Source organism: Plectropomus leopardus, chromosome 14 (assembly GCF_026936395.1).
Source record: "Plectropomus leopardus strain MGB_pleo_1.0 chromosome 14, ASM2693639v1, whole genome shotgun sequence".
Lineage (NCBI taxonomy): Eukaryota > Metazoa > Chordata > Actinopteri > Perciformes > Serranidae > Plectropomus > Plectropomus leopardus.
The window spans coordinates 22251821-22276657 of record NC_142189.1 but is presented as its reverse complement, the minus strand read 5'-3'; the positions used below and the strand labels follow the sequence as shown (position 1 = coordinate 22276657).

Sequence of the window (24837 nt, the reverse complement as noted above, 5' to 3'; positions counted from 1 at the left end):
ATATATTTTAAAAAAATGTAAATTTGACAAAAATCATGAGTGAAAGACAAAATAAATTACATTTAAAAACCACAGTAAATAATTTAAAAAAAAAGAGTACCAGAACAAAATCTAAAATTAAATTAGATAAAAAGTAAAAGAAAAAAGTTAACTATTATAATTTGGGGTCAGTATTACAGTACTGCAGTATAGGTTGCCATTTAGCATAACATTTCTGAACTCATCCTCATGCAGAATAGTGAACTTTCTCCAAAGTCAGATGGTGTATGAGGTGTTTAATCCGTAGTTTAAAGGTTGGAGGAAACTGTCATGCTGATTTGAGCATATTCTAAATGTCTAGTTGATTAATCAAATTGCCTCATCTTTTCAACTAAGTTCTATAAATATAACACAATATGGAGTCATGTTAATTTAGGGTACATTTTGTGTATATTATATATATTTGTAATGTAGACATGATACATATATTCCATGCTATTTTTATTTTGTCTTTTTCCTCCACAACAATCCTTCCTCATCTGATGTAAACTGCAATGGTACCTCCAAAGCCTTAGAAAGCATGAATGACTCTTATGAAAACACCTGAATTTCAGGGTTGAGCTCTCAGTCATTTTAAAAAGTGGGTTAGTACGCTATCTGTCCTTGAAGAAGCACTCTGGCGCAGCACCAATCTTTTAGGAAGTGAATCATTCTTGTCAGGACGGAGCAAGACTCTCATAGGAAAGCTTAGCATTAACCCAGTCCCACAGCCACTCTGTCTTTCCTTTGTCAGCTGAGGCAAACATAGCCCACAACTAGAACATTTTGAATGGTAGTACATCAAGACCGATAAGTTCTCTCGATGCAGCATGTCGACTTAATCACTTTATTTTTTTTCTTCAGTTAGATTTGGCTTAACATCTCTCCGCCTGAGTAAAGTTGAATACAGTCTCATGGAAACTTCCAGACACTCACTCCCACCTTTGGGGCTTTTGGCCCGTCCACCAAAATGGGAAAAAAAAAAAATGCAGATTGTCCAAATGGGACTGTGTGATATAAACAACTCCCCGGGAGGTGTGCTGGAGCCTCAGTCTGTCACAAGGGCCAAAAACCACAAAGTGTCCGCCCAGGCTATTGAGAATGTATGGCAGGCAGCCATGACATGGGGCTCAACAGCTGTCCAAAGAGGGCTGAGAGAGGTCGCTGACTGCGGCCTTGTTCATCTGCAGCAAAGCGTCCGCCCGAGCCGAGAGGAAGGAAACTGAAGGGCACTGTTCCCGGGATTCGCCACAGAATTGCAGGCAGTCGCTTATGAGTGGAAGAAACATGGAAATGTGTCGTTCGCTGGTTGCAAGGTCTCAGTAGCATTATATATGCATTCACACAGACGAGCAGATGGACACACACACACTCATGTACGGTGCACCATACGTATCCTCCTGTGTTCGTTAGCAGACATCCTTTCTTCCTGAACGCTTCCCTATTATAGCCCCAAAACCCTTGACAGGTGTCAGCCGTACTCAGCTCACCGACTCACCAAAGCCTCCCCAGAAATAATCCGCTTCTTCTTTTCCCATCTCCCACAGTAGATTTCATCACAATTTCTGGACAAATTCAACCGAAGCTGCTGACTTTTATGGGAAAGACTTTTATTTTGATTCAATATAAATCCTATCTCGGGGCTCGGATGGGGGGTGAAGGAGTTTTTCCCCCCCTACCTTCTGTCTGACTGTCTTCCTCTCTTTCCGCCCCCACCCCTCTGCTGTTTCCTCCCGCTCTCTCCCTCTGTTGGACTCGCAGGCTTATGTCATGTGGAAAGTGTCTTCACTGAAGCAGCTCGAGGACACTGAGAAGCCATTTCCATTTTCGGAGACGTTTTTTTTTTCCCCCCATGTGGAATATTGTCATTCAACTTTCCCTCGTTTGAGCGTGCGGAAAAGCCTGCAGGTTTTAAAGGGACTTGATCCCCTTTTCCAGACATATTCTCAGAGGATTAAGCAGTGAGGCCCAACTAAAGCACCCTTAATCAAATCAAAATAAATAGCCCCCTTCACAATGGAGGATGCCACATTTTCCTTTCTATCTTGCAGGGGATTTGTCCCAGGGAGGGAATATCACAGTGGAAAAGGCCCAGTGCCCGCAGAGGGAATACAATGTGCTGTGCTCCATGTGTGGGAGTGCACTGCACTTACATGTGCAGTAGGTGTGTTTCAGTGTGCCTAAATGTATGTATGTACATGTTGTCTTTGACAGCATGGTGATTCGCTTTCATCTCTTATTGCAGCTGGTGTTGGAGCCGAGCTGGGCTTTTAGAGCCAAAATGGAGGGGTTTAAGTGTGCCTTAGGAAAGCTTCTGGCATCGCGGCCATGTGGCACTCCAGGGCAGCAAGAAAGCATTTACTGCAGATTAGAGCTCCTCTCAAGTGTTTCACAAAGTCAGCCTTAAGCCTGACAATTGTTCCCCGGGCCATCCAGCAACCTGCAGCCGTGAAAAATGTCACCACACCCCATACAGTTTTTCCAGCCTGGACTGGAGGTTAAAGCGGTTATGAATCACAATTTAGTTTTGCACTCTACAATACATCTGTCACAAGATTATTCTCCTGATGGATGAAATTGTTGTATGTGTCGATGCTGTAGGTATAAGGGTATCAGCTGACAAGCACTTGATAAACTCCATTTCTCTCAAATGAAGTGATTCATAGCACCCATCTGCGACTGCAGCGTTTCACAGCAGCCATTTTGTGTCGCTCTTATAAGCAATCTATCAAATGCAGGTGGGAAGTTGAATGTTTTTAAGTGACAACCAGCCACGTTTTACCTTTTGAGTGACATTGTCAGTGTAATACCTACATTTTCAATCACTTTACGCTCATTCACGTGTCATCTCCTTCCAGGTAACTATCATCGGCCTTCTAACTACGGTGGCCCCGCCAGTACCAGCTACAGCGGCCCCGGCCCCGGCATGACCAACAGTCTGGGAATGAACGCCAGCAGCCCCATGCACGGCCAGGGGCCCGGCCAGCCCATACCTGTGGGACGCAGCCACGGCCCAGGCACCCAGAACAGGGTGTACCCGCCTATGGCTCCCAGCTCCCCCAGCATGCCCCAGCCAGCTGGACCCGGGATGGGCCCTCCATCTTTAGGTAGCTCTAATCGCAAGGCCCAGGAAGCAGCAGCAGCTGCTATGCCGGGATCTGCCAACTCAACACACAACAGGTGAGAGCACAGCAAGGACTCCCCTACTCTCCGTGCATGTAATTCATTACAGCTGCATCTGTGCCATATATGTCCTTAAAGTGATCTCGACAAAAGAAAGAATTGCGTGGAAATTATATTACAGCGCCATTCAAACAGAAATGGGCCAAACTCCTTTGTGGGACTGAGCCTATTTTATGTCACCTGGAAACAGTGGTATGCTAAAATTAGGGGCCAGCGAGCATCTCAATCTTACATCACTCTCTCTGCAGGGTCATCTGTGGGGAGGTGTGCTGAAAAGCAGCACGGAGAGTTTCTGTGGCACAGAGTTTGTGAGAGTCTTTTTCAGACATGAAGGCAAGAGTCATTCTCAGGGGTTCCACGCTTCTATGAGCCATTTGCAGAGCTATCCCTATTTTCACACATCTCATAAAGTGCCTGACATTTTGATAGCTGGCACTATACAGCAAGTGCCATTTGTTGCAGAAAAGAGAGATGTTGGCCTGTGAGCAGACAGCATGGGTTGAATACTGCACTGTCAAAACATAAAAGAAGAAAAAGCAAACCACAGGTTTAACTGTGAAAACACCAGAGACAGAGGTGACACCGAGCACCTTATCACAAATACAAAGCACTTTGATGCTATAATGGTATATGAGTTAAGGGATATTATTTTTCCATCAGGGTAGGAGCTTGGAATATATGAGTGTTTGTAGCGTTGGAGACCACGACTGTTGTGGGACTGTGTGGGCAGTAAACTTTTGCTGAACCCTGCCGGGGGAACTTGTGGAAACATGACCGTCTTCTGAGAGAAAGGGTGGATTTCAGCGCGTCCTCCAATCGGCACGGGTTTTTGCCTAACAATGCATCATGGGAGCAGTCTCACCAGCATTCTGTAGGCTGAAGTGGCAGATTAACATTTGTCAATGTTCATTCCCGTTTGTGATGATGCATGAGTCAGACTGCAGGCTGTGAGCTAGTGATGATATTTCAGATGAAGTTTCTCTCTTTATCGGGGGTCTGTCGACGCCGATCTGCAGGCGGCCTCCGTATGCAAGGTCCCCAGCCCAGATGCAGCTACCCCAACCCACCTCCACCCACTGGCCCGCACACCACCCGAACTCTACCCGTCCACCACCTTCACCTCCACTCAGACCTCACCATCTACCCATCCTGCCACCATCACATTCACAGCACCATAGGTAGGTTCCACCACCCTCATCACGTGTGTGTGTGTGTGTGTGTGTGTGTGTGTGTGTGTGCGCGCGTATCCTTTAAATATGCACCAATCAGCCACAAAATTAAAACCACTAACAGGTGAAGTAAACAAAATGGATCATCTCATTAAGGTTCAATGTTTTGCTGGGAAACCTGGGGTCCTGGCCTTTATGAGCATGCCAGTTGACACCACCCACCCAAACACCTTTTCAGATCAAGAACACCTCCTCGGGATGACCTCTAGCTCACCTGGTGGAGTGTGCACCCCATATATGCTTTTGCAGTGGCCCGGGTTCTTTTCCAATCCGTGGTTCTTTGCTGCATGTCATTCACCCTTTCTCTCTGTTATTTCGTATCTATCTGAAACTGTCCTGTCAATAAAGGCAAAAAAATCATTCCCCCCTTCTTTAAATTTAGACAATTTTGCGGGTCCATGAATGAAACACAGGCATGAGGTTCCCGCAGCAGAAGGTTAAGGAGTTTGAATTGCGGTTTTGTATAATTGATCTGTCTATCCACTCAGAGCTGATCAGACCGATGGATGAGATGCATCTGAAATCAAACTTTTACATCCAGATAACTAGATGCTAAGGTTTCACTGTCACTGCACTTGGCATTCTGTTGCTCCATCTGTGCCCAGAGTTCGCACTGTGCTACAAAAGTCTGGTGTGAGGAATAACGAACGGTACTTATATATTCCAATAGCAATCCTAATGAACGTTCCAGCTTCAAAAATATAAAATCAATATGGGACAGCAGATGTTTAAATCATGGTGGGGCCACCACAAATAAATTAAAAAGTCGGAAACCCTGCTGCTGGTGGGGGCACTGTCGTGGGAGAATATTGTTATTATGAGGGGGTGTTCTTGGTATTGGGTATTGTGTGAAGTGGCATCCTCATAAAGACTATGGACCAACATAGCATTGTAACAAGTAGTTCAACGTTATTCACTTCACCTGTCTGCGGTTTTAACATTGCGACTGATCAGTCTACATATGAATGTGTTCGTGTTTCATATTGCCAAACCGAAAATGTTCAAGCTGAACAGAGCTGAAAGTGATCATGAAGATATTTCTCACTGGCTTCCTCTAAGAGCAAAACAAGAGGAGTCATCATTGTTATCACTGTAATTGCCATCATCACCTTCAGCATCATCACTGTAGTCATCATTATCATCATCAGCATGTCTTAGTCACTCTAATGGCAACAACAAGTGAGCACAAACAGTATGATGCATGCACACACACAGACACACTCACTGAGCTTCACATTGCCGTGTTCACTGTGCTGGCATTTTGGGGTGGGGGTGGGGGGTGGCTGACAGTATGTGTGATTAATTACGTGCATCAGGGGGGCTCAGTGCTGTTCTCACACACACACACACACGCACGCACGCACGCACACACACACACACACACACACACACACAGCTATGCAAATGCTGGCCGAGCCATTAAGAGATGGCAGGGGCTGTCAATAAGAAGTGGCACGACATGATCCCCACTGCTGGGACCAATCAGACTGCCTGTCAGTCTCTCCTCACATTCACCAAGACACCCGAGAGGTGTCGCTGGCTGCGGTGCTGCTAGAGGAGAGGGTTTCTCTCTCTCCCGCTCTGTTTGTTTATATATCTGTCTAAAAAGTGTGCTTGTGTCTTCACTTATTTATCTTCTCGGTGATCCATTTTGATTCAGCATCCACTGTGAAAGCGTCCCCGGCTTTCCATGTCTTTGTTCAGTGTTTTATCTCCGTGTTTGGCATGAGGCAGTCATTAATGTGTTGGTTCTTTTTACTGCATTGCAAAGGTCACATTTGAGGCAAAAAGTCCAGCGCGATGACGGCTTTTTCTTTTGATTTTCTGTCGGAAATCTGTCTTTTCTCCCTCTGTTCGGCTGCGGTGGCTGTTGCTGCGCATGCTAACTTCCAAATTGCTATCGTGTTTATTCAAAACAAAGCATTACTTCCACAGCAGCGGAGGAAAAACCGAACAGATGATTAGAACAACAAAAGACTTGTATAAACTAGCTGGTGAAAAGGAAAAAAAAATCTGCCAACTAGGTGTTTGTTTTCAAAGCAGATCAGTGTTCACAAATTTGAATCGTTTGTTATCAAGTTTTTACTCAAAATATGAATAAGTCTTTTGGCAGAAGTTTTTTTTTGACTGATTTAAAACCAAAAAAGAGCTTAAATGTGATGTTAAATGGACATTTTCGCGGAATACTGCAGTTTCTGTGCTGCCCGTCTCACCCTCAGAGTTGTACTTGTCTGCTATCGCTCATTCTACCTCTTTCATCCATCCTCGTCTGCCTCTGTTCTCTCTCCTCCCACCTGTTTCACTCTTTTTACCAACTCTCCCAACTGTATCGCCCTCTCCGTCTCTGTGCAGTTCTGTTATCCTACCCAGACTGTTTTATCTCCCTCAGTCTTTCTTCCTCCCAATTTGCTTTTTGTTCTCCGCTGTCTCCAGCACAGCCTTGTTATGTTTTTCTTCCTCAGATCCCACTTTAGAACATCTGAGGGAGATCAGGAGAAAATTGGCCTCCGAAAACCTGCAGTTAAAGGCTCCAGTACCCCGTTTGCTCTCCAGATCTCAGCGCAACATTCTGAAAGATTCAGACCTAGTTCCTTTCCGTCTGAGAAACAAGTTGTTAGTCGTAGCACATGTCTAGTCTCACTCTTTGATGCATCAACCCCGTGTGAACTTCCACTGCCACATGCTCCCGACCTTCCAAATCAGGGGCCAGTTAGAAGCGGTTGCCATTGGCTGGTCTCTTCTACTTTTCTTCATTTTTCTTGAACACGTCCAATCGCTACATCCCCACCAATAATCCCTCTACATGTCCACCTCTCATCCCCCATCTCCATCCTCCCCTGACTCACACACACACACACACACACACACCCTCACACACCAGCAGACACACTCCAGCTTCATTACGCTGAGTGAAAAGAATGCCAAATGAGCAGAGGAGGGCCACTTCTGGTATCCCATGGCTGCAGGCGTGGGTCGTGATTAAATCTTCATAAAGTGTGGCGTGAGTGGGTTTTTTTTCCCTCAAGCCCTCTCAGAGTTTTTCATCCACCGGCCGCCTGGAATCAGAAACAAATGTCCCGCTTTTATTAGTTAATCAGTTTGATTGGTGGTTGAGGGGAAACAAAGCTGGCTGAGAGAGTTTTGGGAACATCAAAAGGACCCCTTTTGCTCTGCTAAAAGTTAAATTAGTGAAATACGGCTCTTATTTTAATGACCAAGTCACACAAAATCTTACTGATTTTGTAGGGTGAAGTCATGTAATTTGGGACAGTTTTTGGTAGATGACCAAGAAATCTCTGCAGACCTCCTTAAATGTTACTTTTATATCTTGTTATGTTTCTCTAGTATATTTCTATGAAGAAAATATGTTTTTAAGTTTAAAAAAAATTGTTAACTCTGGACCTTCGAACATGTCGAGAACCCCGACCTCACTCCAGTGACAAGTTCAGGTAAAATGACACAGCTGATAAGGTAAAATTAGACAATTAAGTTTGCTTTTTAAATGGTGAAATCCATTTTTTTTTCAGTTCATTTATTAAGTCATTAAATCATGATGTAACCTGGGGCTATTCATTATAAAAGATTGTCCAACTTTTCTGCCATGTTTCCCTGTTCTCTTGCTGCCTGTTTATTGGTCCAATATTGTCCACAATGAACATGCAGGTGTGGCAGTTCTTAATCCTTATAGCTACTTCTGGACTATTGTGGCTAGCATGGACTTACAGCAACATCTTTAATATTTTAAGTGACAAAAACACAAAATATATCTGAAATATTACAGCGAGGCACAAATTAGTCAAAATGTTATGGCACCTGGTAGCCTAAAAACATGTTGAAATGTCCCATATTGAATATTCTAAACGCTTTCTCATAGAAATGAAGTACTGAAAAATACTGAAAATATTTTGAGTCAAGTAAGAAGTAAGTTTAAAAAAAAAAGTGAGTAAAAAATTTTATAAAAAGCAACACCCTGTAACTACCAAACTTCACCATAATCTAGAATGATTCTACTGTTGCAGTTATTAAAAAAAAATAAAATAAAAAATAAAAATTAATGTCTGGTGTTCGTGCAGTGCTACCTAATTAAAAAAATAGATGGCGGTCAGTCTTGAAATTAATTTTTTTGTCTAGAAAACAGTATTAGTTTTATGAAAAGTTGACTCTTGGAGGGAACTCGGCTGCCAGTTGTCAGCATGATGAATTGCAGTGTCAAAAGTCTGACATGTTCAAATAACACGGACGGTGTCAAGCCTGTCAGTGTGGAGGAGGTACAAGTTTGTTTGGAAAAAAAAGGTGCGGCACAATTTTTTTATTGCGAGGCTGTGGATTGATGTTGGGGGATTTTTTTTTTCTTTTTGGAAAAGAGAAGAGAACAGAAAGTATTAAAAGGTATAAGCTTTTCTTGGCAGCAGCTTCTGAGGACAGAATTGGCTTTTCAAATGACTTTCCAGCGCTGCCGGCGACACTCTACAAAAAGTTCCTGGAGCTATAGGAACGGGCTCTGTCGAAAAAATAAGCACTTAGTAGAAGAAGAGCAAAGCTCGGGAAAAAAAAGAGCCGTAAATCAAAGGGAAATTGAAGGGAGAAAAATGTTGGAAGAGGGAAGAAGAGAGGAGAGGAGAGTGCTCCCAGGCAAATCCTCGCCAAATAATTCATTTCTGACCTCCTTAGTAAGTAAATTTGCTAAATAAATAAGAGCAGCGCTTGAATGTCAAGAACGGGGGATGCTGCCTGTGGTGCTTTGTCGCTCGCAGTCTTGGCAGTGCTGCGGAGCGCTCTGCTTTCATTAGATGGGCAAAATAAATGGCTTCTCCTCCATCCATCCTGAGCTGTTTGATGTTTGGGAAGGAGGGGAGGGAGAAGGGAAGAGTAGCTTTTCTCTGGATTTAATATGTTAAAAGCTGTCCTTTTATTTTTTTGTGGGGGGTTTATTCCGGCCCCCTTCCGTGTGTGTGTGTGTGTGTGTGTGTGTGTGTGTGTGTGTGTGTCTGTGTGTGTCTCTGTGTGTGTGTGTGTGTGTGTGTGTGTGTGTGTGTGTGTGTCTGTGTGTGTGTGTGTGTGTTTGGTGTTTGTGCGTTGAGTTGAGTCAGGAGTTTGGAGGAGCTATGAGCCCAAGCTGCCCTGAGAACAGATTGGGTCCATATATAATTCATGGCCTCCAGCCGATCCACTCCATCCTTCCATCCAGCAGCCTCCTCTCTGGCTCTTTTTTTTCCTCTCACTTTCTTCTACACACTCACTCACACACACACAAACACACACAAAGCAGAGGGATCGATAGGGAGGGATGCTCAGCCATCACACACTCCTGCAGTCCCAGCGCTTCTGCTGTCTCGTCCAGTTAGCAGTGCTGGGAGGCATCGGCGCGGCCTGTCACCACGAATGAAGGACAAAGGCGCTGCCACTTCTAGAGAGACATCGTCAGCTGGTTGGCTGGCACCTTGTAACCATGGCATCCCCTTGGCAACAGCGCCCACCCTGCGCATGAACACAAGGACGCGCTCAAACACACACACTCTGCCCACAGTGCGAAAGTGGCCTTCTCCAATGCTCTTCACACGTGTGGACTGAATAGTCAAAAGAGTGTGTGTGTATGTGCGTGTGTGTTTTTGTGTGAAGGATTAGGGTTAAAAACAAAGCGGGGGGGGGGGTCAGCAAGAGTAGAGCATTTAAATGAATGTAAAAATAACTGAATCCTAGTTATGATTTTGAAGTTTTGAAAGAAAACGGTCGTGTTTCTATTAACTCATTTCAAAGGTCATCATTTCAACTGTGTGAGATGACGGCTTTTCTGAACTTAATGGTCCCTGAACAGGCCAAGCAAAAGATTGAAAGCAGAATTTTCAAACATCATCCCTGCACTCCGACGCTAACTTTTCATAAAAACCCAAGAAAACTCTGAGTTTCCCTGCTCCGTTTCTCTCTTTCTCTCTCCTCAGGCCACTGCGAGACAACAAACTGAGAGTGCACTGGCCGGATGGTGTTAGGATAGATGCTGTCTTACTGAGTGTGTGTATGTGTGTGTGTGTGTGTGTGTGTGTGTGTGTGTGTGTGTGTGTGTGTGTGTGTGTGTGTGTGTGTGTGTGTGTGTGTGTGTGTGTGTGTGTGTGTGTGTCTCTGAGAGTGTGTTCCCTCAGCTCAGTCTCATGGAACAACGATTACCTCCAGCTCTGGGGCTCTGAGCTGAAGATACGCCCCCCATCGGTCCACCAGGGACACATACACACACTACTCCTTCTTCCCTTAATTTCCCTCCCTCCTTCTCCCTCTTTTCTTCCTCTTCCTCTATCTCCCTTTCTCCATCCATCCTCTCTCTTCCTTCACTCACTCTTTCTCTCTCTGCGGCAACAGGATGGGTTTTTTTTCCTCTGCACAAAGGTGCCTGAGAGCAAGATAAATGCACTGTGCCGTTTTTTTTCTCCCCCCCTTCACCCCCCCTCTAGATAGCAGCACATGCATATATTAAGTGTGATTAAACGCTGTGCAATGCCTCCATCAAGTGCTTTCTAATGGGCTTTTTTATGACATGAATTAGTCATAATGGGAGAGCGCCACAGTCGAAAACCTCCAACCACTGTTGTTGTTGTTGTTGTTGATTTGGATATTTTGCCATTCACATGAGAGCTTCTGCTTATATTGCTTAAGGTGGCTGAGGGGCGTTTTTTTTTTTTTTTAACACAGTATGGATAAATGAGATTCACGGGCATTTGGCAAACTTATTTTTTCATGCTGGTTTATCTGCGCTCTCTTTTTTGTGCGAGTTTGCATACATTTTTCACTTGAGAAGTTGCAGCAATCAAAAGGTACATTTATTTCTGCGTCTTGACTCACACAAAGCTTTTTAGGGAACACGTAGGCAGCGACAAAGTGAGTCTATATTTCCCCCGTTATAGGGAAACGGGGCCAGATAAGCGTGGATTTGGTGTGAGCTTGTTTCTTTGCCATGGAGCTCCCCTGTGCACCTCGGCCCCCATAGAGGGATTACATATGTATCATCAGCCGTGCTCTATGACTAATTACATCTGTGAGATGAGATTATGGGGAGGTTTACCAAGCCAATCCCTCCTCTTAGGCTATGTGTATCGGTTCCAACATGAGGTATTACACTATGTGTCTGTGTGAGTGTGTGAAAGAGAGAAGGATGCCAGTTAGGAGGGAGCTGACTGACATAAATCCGGATAGCGTTTTTTGCTTTACATCCACATAAAACAGAGTTGCATTTTGGGCCAAATACTCCTCCTTGTGGTCTGTCGTAGCCCAACATTGTCTCTTCCTGCTTCCTCCAGCCTTTCTTCCTTTACATTCATCCTTACAAGCGTTTCACTTTCTCACCTGACCCTTTCCTCCTTTTCCTGTTTTCCTTTCTAATTTTGTTTCATCTTGCATTCTCGGTCACCCTCCTGTCCTCTCTTACTCGCTCAGTCTTTCAGGCCTCTCTTCACCTTGCATGTTTTTTTTTTCCTCTCCACCTGTCTCCCCCTTTCTCCCTATCTTCTTTTATATGGTCGTCCAGGAGATAATCTCGAGTCAGCAGGAGATAGAGCAAATTGTTCCAAACACGGTGTTCCCTTTCAGCCCCCATGTCACTGGCTTTGGCCTGCCTGGCGTGCAATGATAGACGTTGCCTTCAATCACACACACACACTATGTCTTCTCTTTCTCTCTCTCTCTCTCTTTCTCTCTCTCACACACACACACACACACACGTGGATGGCTAGCATTCAGCAGGTTGCAGATAAGCCCTTCTGATGTCACTTGCAACACCATGTGATGAGCCGCCTGAGAGAGAGAGAGAGGGAGGGAGGGAGATTGAGCAGGATTGACTTCTGCTGTCACCATGGCAACAAATAACATGATCCTCTCCAAAAGCACACCTTAATTAGTTAAATTATGACTTGTGGGAGAGGGAGAGTGAGGAACAGGGGAGGGGAGGGGGGATTTGTAGAAGAGAGGAGCAAAGAGGGGCTGGGAGAGTTTTATTTTTCTGATGTTGCATGCTCATCTTCAATCTTTTGGAGGAGCTGTTTGTTTGATCAGGGATATGTTGTGTACTGTGCTTTCATTGCGACTTTCAGATATACATGCTGCTCAGTTTTTACTACAACAATAAAGGAGCATGGCAGTGACAGACTGCCAAATATCATCTCTGTACAATTTTGTGACTTGTGTTCTCCTGCAGCTTTTGCTGTGACCCACTTATCTCTCCACAGCCTGTCATTACATTGTGAATCTAAACTGGATTCATGTCTCGCAGCTCTGCTAACATCTTTCCCCTCTCTCTGTGGTAGGCAAGGCAGCTATCAAGGCCCTGGCATCAGCCAGGCGAGCACCATGGCTACCACTGTCCCCTACAGCCAGCCAACGGGAAACAGCAGTTCAGCTATGGGCAATGCACAAGGTCCAGCCTACAATATGCCGCCTTCAGGTATGTTGTCTTAGGATTTTAATACTTACATACAGGTACATTTAAACCAACCAGAACTTTGGAAAACACATATCTAACAAGAGAGATAACTCAGTGCATGGGTCAGGGTTTCTTAAAGCCTGCACCAACTCGACCTGCCAATCTGTCCTGCTCTGTCGCAAACGTATGCGTTAATTAATCACCCAAACCCAGCCGATAAACTGGAGCTGAAAGTTTCTGATGATGAACATTGCTAATAACGTACTAACTGTTGGCTACATCAGTCAATCAGTCAATCAAATTTTATTTATATAGCACCTTTCAAACAAAATTAATGCAATTCAAAGTTTACAGTTCACAGTTTGATTGAAGAAACAAAAACATGAACAACATATGAAGAAAGCAAAAGTGATTCTAAATAAATAGAATAAATAAAAAACGTGAAATTTTGATAGTCAGACACTATATAAAAGCCAGGCTAAAAAGATAGGGTTTTATTTACATTTAAAAATCTCAATTTTCCAGCTCCTCCCAGATCCTTCGGCAGGCTGTTCCAGTCTTTTGGAGCGTAATGGCGAATGTTTTGTTAAATGTTTTAACTCTACTCTGTGGAGCAGCTAAAAATAAAGAGTCATAGGATCTGAGGAGCCTTTGTGGTTTCCGTTTTCAGAAAATATCAAATCAGAACGTGTGTGTCAATGTGTGTATGTGGGTAGTGGAAGGGAAAAGCCGTTTGTGTAGTTTGAATCGTGGGTTGATCCATAGATCAGAACTGATCTGATCAGATCGGATCAATAGACAAGAGGAGCAGCTGTTGCAGAGGCAAGTGGATACAAACTTTTAGAACCAGTGCAATAAACAATTAAGTTTCACTTTCACTCAGCCTGGGGTTCTGCTGCTCCATCTGTGCTCAGAGTGACCCCTGCCACTGAGAGTGTAGTGCAGTGAATGACCGAACAGTATATTGCAACAACGCTCCTAATGAGCAGTCCAGCTCCAAAAATAGAAAATCAATATGTGATTCCAAATGCTGATATCATGGTGGACCTCCACAAATTAATGAATGTGTGGAAAACCCTGCAGCTGAAATCCTACATGGTTTGTTTATATTAGCGCACAGCTGCTAGGCACTGTGATCCATTTACATGACGTAACATGAGTGCATAATTAATGCATTTAGAGAGGACACAGTGTTAGGCCTATGTATTCTACGAGCAAAATATTTTCACTGGATATTATGACCAGAGAGATTAAAACATGTTTGACTTCAGCAGATTTTCCTGGTCAAAACCGGATAACAGAAACCCTGATTGCAGCAGTGCCGATGATAAAGTTGCTTGCAGTGTGTTTGAGACAGAGAGAGAGGCAGAAAGAGGGGAAGAGAAGGCAGAAGGTGGACTATTGAACAATGTTTCTGTAAGTTATTAATAACTTAGTCACAATGCTGCACAGTCACTTAATGACCCGTCCGCCTGAAACCTGTAATATTTTCTAATAAGCTTACCGAAATCACCCTACCACGGGAACCAAGCTGTGTGTTACTAAATCTCAATTTCCTCTCATAGTTGAATTCACTCATACAGCCTCCAGCAGCCCCCATTAACAGTAAGATCAAATTTGACCCTTTTCCGCTGACTTATCTTGCATAGCTATGTACAGAATGCATGTTGATAAAAGAAGAACCTGTTGAATGAGAAATCACAGACCTCTGGGTTAATGTAAAACGGTACACAGAGCCACTCAAGATTAACCTATGTGCTTATGTTGAATGTACAGCAGAACCAACTAAGGATTGTTCTCATTTAGAGAGATTGAGAGAGAAGGGACTAAAAGGGGCAAAAGATAGTAAAAAGCTCAGAAATCCAGAGAGTTACTCAGAGCTCTTACTTTTCCTGTAGAAGCTGGCCCTCCAGTGAGCAAAGATTAATGCGGTGCATCCCTTTTTCTTTCAGCCCTTCACCCTGCTGCATTGTTACTAAACGCACCTCGGAGAGCGCTGTGGCTCCCAAAATGAAAGGCACCTTTTATTCAAAAAAACGAATATCAGAATGCGTGACATTTGGAAAACTTCAAACGAATTAGAGCGCCAAGGTTCCTCAAAACTCATCTGGTTTGCCCCTGGGCACGGTAAAAAGCCATTAGTTTTCCCACCGTGCTGCAGCACACAAGGGAAAAATAAAGAGGCGAGCCTTGTATTCAAGGACCCCTTCTTTCTGTTAATAAGAACTGTGCAGCTGGCACTATGAAAAGTAGTCTTTAAGGATCTCAGCCCTTCAACTGGAAACCTCATGAAGGTACACAAATGTCTTTGAAAACAGAAACAAGTCATCTTGTCAGCCAGCATCTCTTAAATGCCAACCCTCTCACTATGTCGCCACTTTGATTACGTTAGAACATCCGTGACTTCTGGAAAACTGAGGATGTGCAGCCAGAAAGGTTGAAAGAGCGCACTGGCTTGCTTTTAGCTGAGTTTTATCTCATTCTCTGTCTGTGTCTTTCTTTAGCAGCAGTCTTTTTATACGTTTCTTTCACAACCTTACCTTTGAGATGAATGGCTGGACAGGCTTTATGGGGCCTTGAGAACACAGAAAGAAAGAGCATAATATTTAATCCTTTTTACATTTTCTGACTTTGTGATATGATATAAACCATTATCAAGCAGCTTTCAGCATACACAAAAAGTGCACCATTCATTTTAAGGAGTTAAATTTTATTAATACAAAACCATTGCAAGTATATCTCTATTCCACTGCAGTAAAAGCTGCATACCTATTGGGACATGGCTTTTTATCAATGAACAAATAAATATGACTTAACCTTGCCCACAGATATCTCTCACTGAATCTTTTTTTTTTCAGGCTTTCAGCTATTTTTTACAAGCACAAGTATTTTAACCCTTGAAAAGCTGAGCAAGCGGCCTTAATTTCTTTGAAAACAAAGGAAGGATGAAATTAATAAGAACTAAAAACAAAGACCAAAAAATAGAAAAAAGGTAAAAAGTTACAATAAAATTAAGCAGAAAAGGAAAGTTTTCAAAAAAGTTAAAAAAAAAAACCCAAACAAATTGCCTGAAAAAAAAGTGCAGTATATACATTTATATTTGTATGTTCTTATTTTTTAAGTTAAACTTATAGCAAATTTCCAGGTCATATTCCTGACCTCAACTAGGTTATTGCAATTGGGATGTTTCCTATTAAGTTGCTGATTACCTTTTTCTCTTTTTGTTTAAAAGAAATCTGAACTTTTAAAGGTTTAAATGGCGTTGAAAGCACAAGAAAATTGATGTCAACACAGGTTACAAAGGGATAAATGTTTCTTTATTCTTGGTAAAGGAGCCATGGGAATGCCAGGAGATGGGATGATGAGTCCGGATGGGAAACCGAAAACGGACGCAAAAGACGACAGCGGCCCCGCCAGCGAGCCTCTCAAACCAAAGGTACCTCCTTGACCTTTTTTCCTCTTGCCATCTTTCTTTGCAATTTCCTCTCTCCCTCTCTCTCATTTTTTTGTTTTGTTTTGTTTTTTGATCTCGCTCTGCTAATGAAGCAAACCAAATCTGATCAGCATATGCTGCCTCAGCACAGTGGGCCGCTTCTCTGTTGTTTTCTCGCCATATTTAATGATTTGTTTAACATTTACCATTCCTAATGTTTTCCTCGCTTTGTTTTTGCCCCCAGCACTCTCTTCTTGCTGATGTTTTGGCAGCCCGAGCTGCAAAAAAAAAAAGAGAGAGAGAGAGACGCAGAAAGAAAGAGAGGGCTCTGCATCTGTAGTGCACACATGCATGTACACACATTCAAACAGAACACATAAATACAGTGAATACACACACACATGCATATATTTCTTCATTTATTTTACTTTGCATGAAGACACACACTGGCCTTTCCAGTAACTCATGCATTTACACCATCCTTCTCTTGACACTGTTTCCTCAGTGGCTCACACATACACACAAACACACACACATCCCAATACACAATGCTGACTTCTCATTTTGCCCTACAATTGCAGCTCGGCTTGGCTCAGCTCAGCAACAACAGAACTCTGCTCTTTGCTCTTTTCTACCCCCTCCCCTTGTTTTTGCTTAACAACCCCTCTCTCTCTCTCACACACACACACACACACACACACACACACACACACACACACAGAACACACAGACGTGCACAAACACACTCCATCACATCCACTACACGTCTTTTCCCTCCAAATCCCTGTCTTTTCTTTTGCTGATTACGGTAGTAGGGCCTTTTGAATTATTTAAGGCAGTCAGAGCAGCCAGAAAGACCCCCAGTGCTCCCAAAAGAGATGATCTGTCTGCCAAGAGAGAGAGAGAGAGAGAGAGGGAAAGTGAGAAAGCAAGAGAGATGCAGAGAGAAAGAGAGGGAGAAAGATAAGGTTTTGCTGACATGAGCATTCTGTACACAGACCAGAAGCACTTGTCAAGCTGTTGTTCCCTCTTTCGCTGTCTCTTTCACACACACGCACGCACACAAACTTATGTACACATGCACTGAAGGACTAGACACAGACTCACACACACACACACTGATGTGAGCGAACATGGAGTGATTTACACAAAGTGGAGCGAGTATCCAGTTTCTCTCTCTCTCTCTCTCTCTCTCTCTCTCTCTCTCTCTCTCTCTCTCTCTCTCTTACACACACACACACAAACACACACACACAGACTAATACATACTGATCTTTATTCTGTACCTCTGACATGCAAACACATGAATTTATGCATGCAGACAAAGACACAATAGCAGTAAGACATGCAGAATCTTTCACATAATATTACTGTACTGCGGCTATTATAAAGGGTTATTTCTGTGGTTGAAAGTAACTAAGTATAAGTACTTAAGAACTGCACTTAAGTACTGTTTTAAGGTATTTGTACTTTACTTGACTTCATTTTATGCTACTTTAAACTCCCACCCCACTACATGCTAAAAGAAAAAACTGTTATTTTACTTGTTTACATTTATTTGATAGCTATAGTTGCTAGTTCCTTTATAGAGTTAGATTCCTCACAGGGCTGCGCAATATGAGCAAAATGTGTCATATACGATAACCTTTTTTTTTTTTACGTTTTACTGATTGTGAGGAGGCGATGGATGCTTGTACACAAAGAAAATGGAAGTCCTCATCCTCTCTCTCTCTCATTACCAGCTACAGGACGGCTACAGCAACAATAACAGCAGCAGTAGCTCCCAGCAGTGTGTGTCCCAGCCGGCCACACCAGGCGGTGCCCTACCTGTGCCCTCCCCCCTCTCACCCAGCCCAGCCAGCCTGTCCTCCTACCACGGAGACGACAGCGACAGCATCAGCAGCCCCCCTTGGCCCCTCAAGACCCCCTCCAGTCCTGTAAGCACCAGGAGCTCAAACACTATTGGATGGATGGATGTGGGCATTTACTGAATAAGTACAGTAATTACATAAACAAATAGACACAGAGACCAAACCAAGCGACTTAACGATCAGTGAATTTCCCTTTATGGACAATAATGTCAGTACAAGCTGCTGCAGCTTTGATTGATTCATGTATGACTGAAGGATTATTGTGTAATTACATGATCAAAAGCTGGTTCTTAGACCACAGAAGTCTTTTCTGAACCTGGACTGAAGCCAGACATGGCTGTGTTAGATTAAACTACGTCCACCAGTTTGAACTTGAGGGATATGAATGTGCTGTGAGTGAACTTTGAAGTAAACACAAGCTGCACACGGAACAAAATGCTCTAAAGAAGTGTTTATTTTTGCTTGGTCATTCAACCAAGGGCCTACTTCAGAATGTGTAAATACGGGATGAAACTTTAATGATCCTCATGGGGAGAGTGGGTTGTTGTAGCAGAAAACAGCATTAGGATATGGCAAAGAAAAATAAACTGCACAGCGGACTGTGTATAATATGCTGTGCATGAATTCCCCAAATTAGCATTTAAAAAGTTATATAAATGATGTGTCCACACATGTCAAGTGTAGGAGATGAATGAGAAGTGTAAAAACGACATTGTTATTTTGTTTATATGCATATATATGTGCGTGTGTGTGTGTGTGTGTGTGTGTGTGTGGTCTACCACATATAACATTTATTAATATTATAAAATAAAACTTGCCTCCTCTTTTTCTCTTCATTGCTCACCAGAAAGCCAATCCTAACACCTCCTCCCTCAGTGGTGAGCGAATCACGCGGCTATTTGAGCTAGGCGTGGAGCCGGAGAGGCGAGGCTGGGTGGAGCGGTACCTGACTTTCATGGAGGAGAGAGGCACGCCTGTCGCTCAGCTTCCCGCTGTGGGAAAGAAGCCACTGGACCTATGGAAGCTCTACATAGCTGTTCGGGAGATAGGAGGCCTCGCCATGGTAACGTTGATGCTGGGAAAATGTTAGAGATAACAGATACACAGTTACCAAAAGTATTACGAACAGAAGGCATACAGTAAACTCATATCATTCTGCCCATGTGAAGCCGCTATTTAATATTCTCCAGCAATGTGCGCTGAAGCAGCGGGGCATATGGTGAGCTTGTAAATGGTGAGAGATGTACTCAAGAGAAGGAAATCAATTTTGAGAACCCACATTCTTGAAAATATCACAATACTTGATTTTGTAGAAACTCCATATGTCTCAAACCACATATGATATAAATGTAAAACCTTTAAAGCTTTACATACTATTGGTAGTGAGATTGACCAAAAAAACCAAGAGAAATCAGGAAATGGCAAAGACTGCATGGCCAAAAGTTTGTGGACACACAAAGATCACACATCTTTTTCCAAAGCCATGAACATTTTTATGCTGCTTTGATAGCCTCCACTCTTGTTTTGTAACTTGCAGGAATTTTCTCCTTTTCAGTTGGGCGATAGCGTCTGGCCCGTAGTCAGTTTTACTGTCAGTTGAATGGGTAAGGTGGAGGTTAAGGCTCTGTGAAGGCTGGTGAAGTTCCTCCACACTGATATCTGAAAAATGCTTTCTTTATGGACCTTGCTTTATGACCCTGAGACTTTGTCAGATTGAAACAGGTAATGACTTTCCTCAAACTGTTGCTGCAAAACTGGAATTGCACTATTGTCTAAAATATTATTATATATTAAAGTGTTGGGATTTTCCCTAATTGGAACTGAGGACCTTGAAAAACTAGCCTAACATTGCTGACAAATGCGATTTAGTCTGGGACTTCTCATTTTGGATCTTCAAGGGGTGTTATCAACGGCTGTGGACGCCACAGGTTAGACCTACAACCAATCAGAGCAATGAAATGTGACATAGTGCTGAGCAACAGACAAATGTAAACATACTACAGTGTGCAGAGATGAGCTGTGATGATTCAGATTCTTACTTTATTGTCCTTTATAGAGGAAATTTGTTTTGCCAGTAACAGCCGAGGCCGGAGGCATTATGTTGTTGGGTTGTCTGTCCATACGTCCATCTGGCCGATTCTTGTGAATATCTCAAGAAAACCTTAAGGGAATTCCTTCAGATTTGGCACAAACATTCGAGTGGACTCAAGGATGAACTGATTAGATTAGATTTTGGTAGTCAAGGGCAAGGTCACACTGACCTTACATGCGTCTCATTCTCATGAACACAATATCTGAAGATGGCCTTGAGGGATTTTCCTCAAGTTTGGCACAAATGTCCAATTGGACTAAAGAATGAACTGACTAGAATCTGGTGGTCTAAAGTCAAAGGTCAAGGTCATGGTGACTTCATAAAACATGTTTTTAGCCATAACTCAAGAATACCTCCTCTCAAATAAGGCTTAAAAGTCCTCCCAAAGTGGGATTTCTTACAGACTGGCTGTTTACAAAGGTGCACAAGCTGAGAGGCATCATTGCCTATTTTGTGTTAAGTGTAAAGGCTCTGCACATTGTCAGTCATTGTTGGAAACATACCCCATATCAGCTAAATGGTTATGATTGGCCCGACCTGAGAAAAGTCTGATAGAAATCTGTCCAAACAGGAGTCGGACCAGACACATCTGCAAGAGCAAATAAAACATGAGCTCACAGATCTGCCTGGTTCCCAGGCTAATGAAAAACAGCACCAGATTAAAAGTGAGTCATCAGGGGTGTCCAAATACTTTTGGCCATATAATGTGGTACTTTTTTTCCTATTAGATTCAAAGCAGCACTGTGAAAAGTATGTGCAACACTTAAGAGTGACCTACAACTCTGTGGTTCCAGTAAGTACAAAAGCATTAAGTGCACAGCCATGGAATTGATTATTTTGATTAAATTCAGCAGGCTGTGGTCGACCATACTTCAGGCAACATGACAAGTGTGCGGCTGAGACTACTGGGATACATTACACTATAGACAGAAGACATGAGCATAATTGTGCAATCTTCATTTGTTTTATTGCTGTCTTCCCCCAACCCTCAACCACTAGGTAAACAAGAACAAGAAGTGGCGCGAGCTGTCCTCCACCCTGAACGTGGGCACCTCCAGCAGCTCCGCCAGCTCGCTCAAGAAGCAGTACATCCAGTATCTGTTTGCCTACGAGTGTAAGATGGAGAGGGGAGAGGAGCCGCCGGCAGACAGCAGCAGCAGCGGCAGCAGCGTGGCTGGAGGGGACAGCAGGAAGCAGGTCAAGATCCAGCCACCCTCACCTGGTAAGGCCTGATAACAGACTCGCTCGCTGGGTTTTTCTACGACTCCACTCTCCCATCTGTTGGCAGCCAAACAACAGGTGCTGCTGATCAAACTACAGGTGTCGGGAATCATCAGAGAAAGAGTGATCTGTATTCATGACAATGTGGCATGCAACATCACCACAATAAAGGCTTTGCTGCAGCTGAGTCAGAGCCTAGAAGTGAAGGTAGCTGCCATGCTGACATCTTGAAGGACTGGGAACTTACTGATATATTAGTTGCATATGCAGATTTAGTAGGTTGTGTCAATTTGTTCACCAGTTTAGGTTTTTGGTGGCAGATAAAGTTGCAAAAAAGTCAACTCATTTGGCCTAGTTGCATTTGATGTTGCAACCAATTAGCTATGTGGTAAATTTAGCAAAGGAATAAAAGGTGATTTTGTTAGTGCAAGCTTTGATTGTTGGCTGTTGTGCTCCATCAGAGGATTACAAATAGAGGCACTGATAGTTAAAGGGCCAGTTTACCCAATTAGAATATTGTCTATGCCCCTGAGCAGGCAACAAGGATGAACTGATTAGAATTTGGTTTTTAAAGATCACTGTGACTTTGCGTCTATCTCATACTTGTGAATGCAATATCTCAAAAACCCGGTGTGAAAATGTCTAAAATTTTGGCACAAACATCAACTTGAACTTAAGAATTAAGTGATTAATGGTGGCTCAGTGGATAGAGCGGGTGCCCCATGTATGGAGGCTGTGTCCTCGTCGCAGCGGCCGCAGGTTCGATTGTGGCCTCAGCCCTTTGCTGCATGTCATCCCCTCTCTCTCCCCCTTTCACACTGAAGTGATTAGATTTTGATGGTCAAAGGTCACACTGACCTTGCGCCCATTTTATGTCATGAACGTGACTTCTCAAGAAGGCCATTAAGGCATTTCCTTAAATATGGCACAAACATCCACTTGAACTCAAGAATGAACGAATTAGAATTTGGTGGTTGAAGGTCAAAGGTTCATAAACCTCACAAACACATTTGGCCATAACTTCATAAATTCTTTTGCTAATTATGAAAAAAAAAAACACACACGTCTAATAGGTTATAATGATGAAGTGGTGACATCTTATGTCCAAAAGGTCAAAGGTCAACTTTACTGTGACATCAAAATGTGCTGCAAAAACACGTTTCTTACCATTATATCATAATATAACTCAGAAACAGAAGGTGAGACTTTTGGTCAGATTCTGAATTGGTGACACTATTTTTGGGCGTTCGTCTTGAAACTGTGCTGACTGTATAGATCATCTGTGCTGCTGGGAGGAAGATATGTGTAAAGCATCCAAATTTAAGAATATGCAGCTTCCTCTCAGCAACATCCTTATTTGAATCTTCTGTCATGGATGTAAACTGTAACTTGACTGATTGTCAGAGAAATATAACCGTGAGGCAGTAATTCTAGTTTCTTACTTGACAGATTAAGCACTTTCGGTGCTTACAGCCTTTACAAATGACAAACCTCAACAAAATCTGCATTGCAAATACCGCAAGTGGGAAGAGAGAAAATATTTGTTCGTAATTTGGCTGAATTGACCTCTTAACAATTAACAGTACCTTGGCCTGCCAGCATGTGCTACGTTATTAAAAACAGCAAACAAGAATGTAACATGAATACATGAACACACGTTAAAACCCAAGCAAGATTAGTTAACATTAGCGCTGTTTTGATGAGGAGATTCTTAGTTTAATGAAGTTGAGCCTCAATATGAACACCACTTGCACCTCAAACTCAGGACTCGCCTTTATTTGATTACAGCGCTTTGGAGGTTAAGTAATATTGTTTTGGTGCAGCACCATGAACACAAAGGATGCTCTTTGTTTGTGTATATTACCTGTTTGCACCGTGTGTCTGCGTGCACAATTATGACGCGAGGATCAGAGGAGGGGAGAGAAAGAGTTGGAGCGATATGGAGCGGGAAGGTCACGTCTCTAATTTGCAGCGGAGATGAGAAAAGTGACCCTGGCTTTTAAATAGAACATCAGAGCACTTCACCTGCCTGAGACACTGCAGATTGCTTTTCCTGGTGGGTGGAAAAAGAGCATCTGCCTCCATTTGCATACACACACACATACCTACAATACACATGTGCTGCGCACGCATATATAAACACATATGAATGAATTCATCTCTCGCTCAGAACACTTTATAATTCACAATTCAGCCCCCTCTCATCTATCCAAGGGGACGTAACAACACCAATTTCACAGAATCTCATTTTGCCCACATCAGCTGATGGGACCACGGTACACATAATCACAGATAGCTATCTATATTGTGAAATATGGAAAGGTCAATACTTGGGATGTTTAGAGCACCTTTTGGATTTGCTGCAATAAACTGTAAAGTGCTTATGCTGCAACACTTGATTGGAATTAATTTTCATATTATCTGAAAAATGTAAAAAAGGCTAGTACTGTAACGCTAATGTAAGAGAAGACCAAAAAAGCTGTCTCTACAAAGTACTCTACAAGTTCCATAGTGCATTTAGATGATACGCATTTTGAAGAGTAATTATGTTTAAGGTTATTTTCTTTCTTTTTTATAACGTCTTTCAGTTGTGGCGGCCTTTCCAAACATTATACTCATCCATCCGTCTGACTATTAGACAGGTCGTAAAGCTAAACTTCGCTAAACTTCTTCCAAAGAGAAAACAAAGACAAACAGTACAATTATGACCCAAACTGCCAGCTGTGTACCTCCATCACAGTTTACAGACAGATTTCCTTAGAATTCTTATCGTTTTTATTTTATTTTATTTTTTAAATTGTTGTTTTTAATTCAGTCTAGTTCCAGTTAGTTTGGATTTGCATGTTTCAGTTTAGTTTTTGTTGTTTAAAAATATTTAGTTTTACTTTAGTTTTTACTAGTTTCAGTATTAGCTTAATTTTTTCTAAATGATATTTTTAGAGGCAAGATTTAAGAAATTCAGAATAGGTATTATAATAACAACTCCAAAATTTTTGAAGGCAAAGGATTCACAGTCATGTAGTCTTGCTAGTACGTATAGACACCAATCCCTCATCATGATTGTTGTGTTGACAAATTGGCTAAATTCATAAAGACTATAGCTCAGGACATTTGGTGTGTAATGTTATTTCATTTAAGTTAGTTTTGTACACAATATTGTTTTAGTTTTTTGTTTGTTGTTCCTAAAGTCTGGTTTTTATTTTTATTTCTGTTAACTATTTTTTTTCACACCTAGTTTTAGTTTTTAGTTTAGTTTTAGTTAACTATAATAAACTAACATCCTGGTTTAACTTTGAGCTAATGTACTAACTGTAGCTGTGAAAGAATCACACACAGCCTGAGCTATGAGGGATTATTATCACAATTAAATCAATTAAATGATTCTC

At 42.6% G+C, this 24837-nt stretch overlaps 1 protein-coding gene across 4 annotated transcripts in view; it reads left to right on the top strand.

Moving 5' to 3' along the window:
* Positions 1 to 24837, top strand: part of LOC121953429 (AT-rich interactive domain-containing protein 1B-like) — a 211047-nt gene that overhangs the window by 170387 nt on the left and 15823 nt on the right. For 3 of the 4 annotated variants that reach the window (XM_042500525.2, XM_042500524.2, XM_042500523.2), the window contains exons 8-14: positions 2877 to 3198; positions 4218 to 4379; positions 12719 to 12855; positions 16167 to 16270; positions 18010 to 18204; positions 18986 to 19201; positions 21230 to 21452. In XM_042500525.2, the coding sequence (XP_042356459.2) occupies positions 2877 to 3198; positions 4218 to 4379; positions 12719 to 12855; positions 16167 to 16270; positions 18010 to 18204; positions 18986 to 19201; positions 21230 to 21452 (1359 nt within the window). The remainder of the gene's footprint in view (positions 1 to 2876; positions 3199 to 4217; positions 4380 to 12718; positions 12856 to 16166; positions 16271 to 18009; positions 18205 to 18985; positions 19202 to 21229; positions 21453 to 24837) is intronic. The other variant, XM_042500527.2, reaches the window with a different exon arrangement.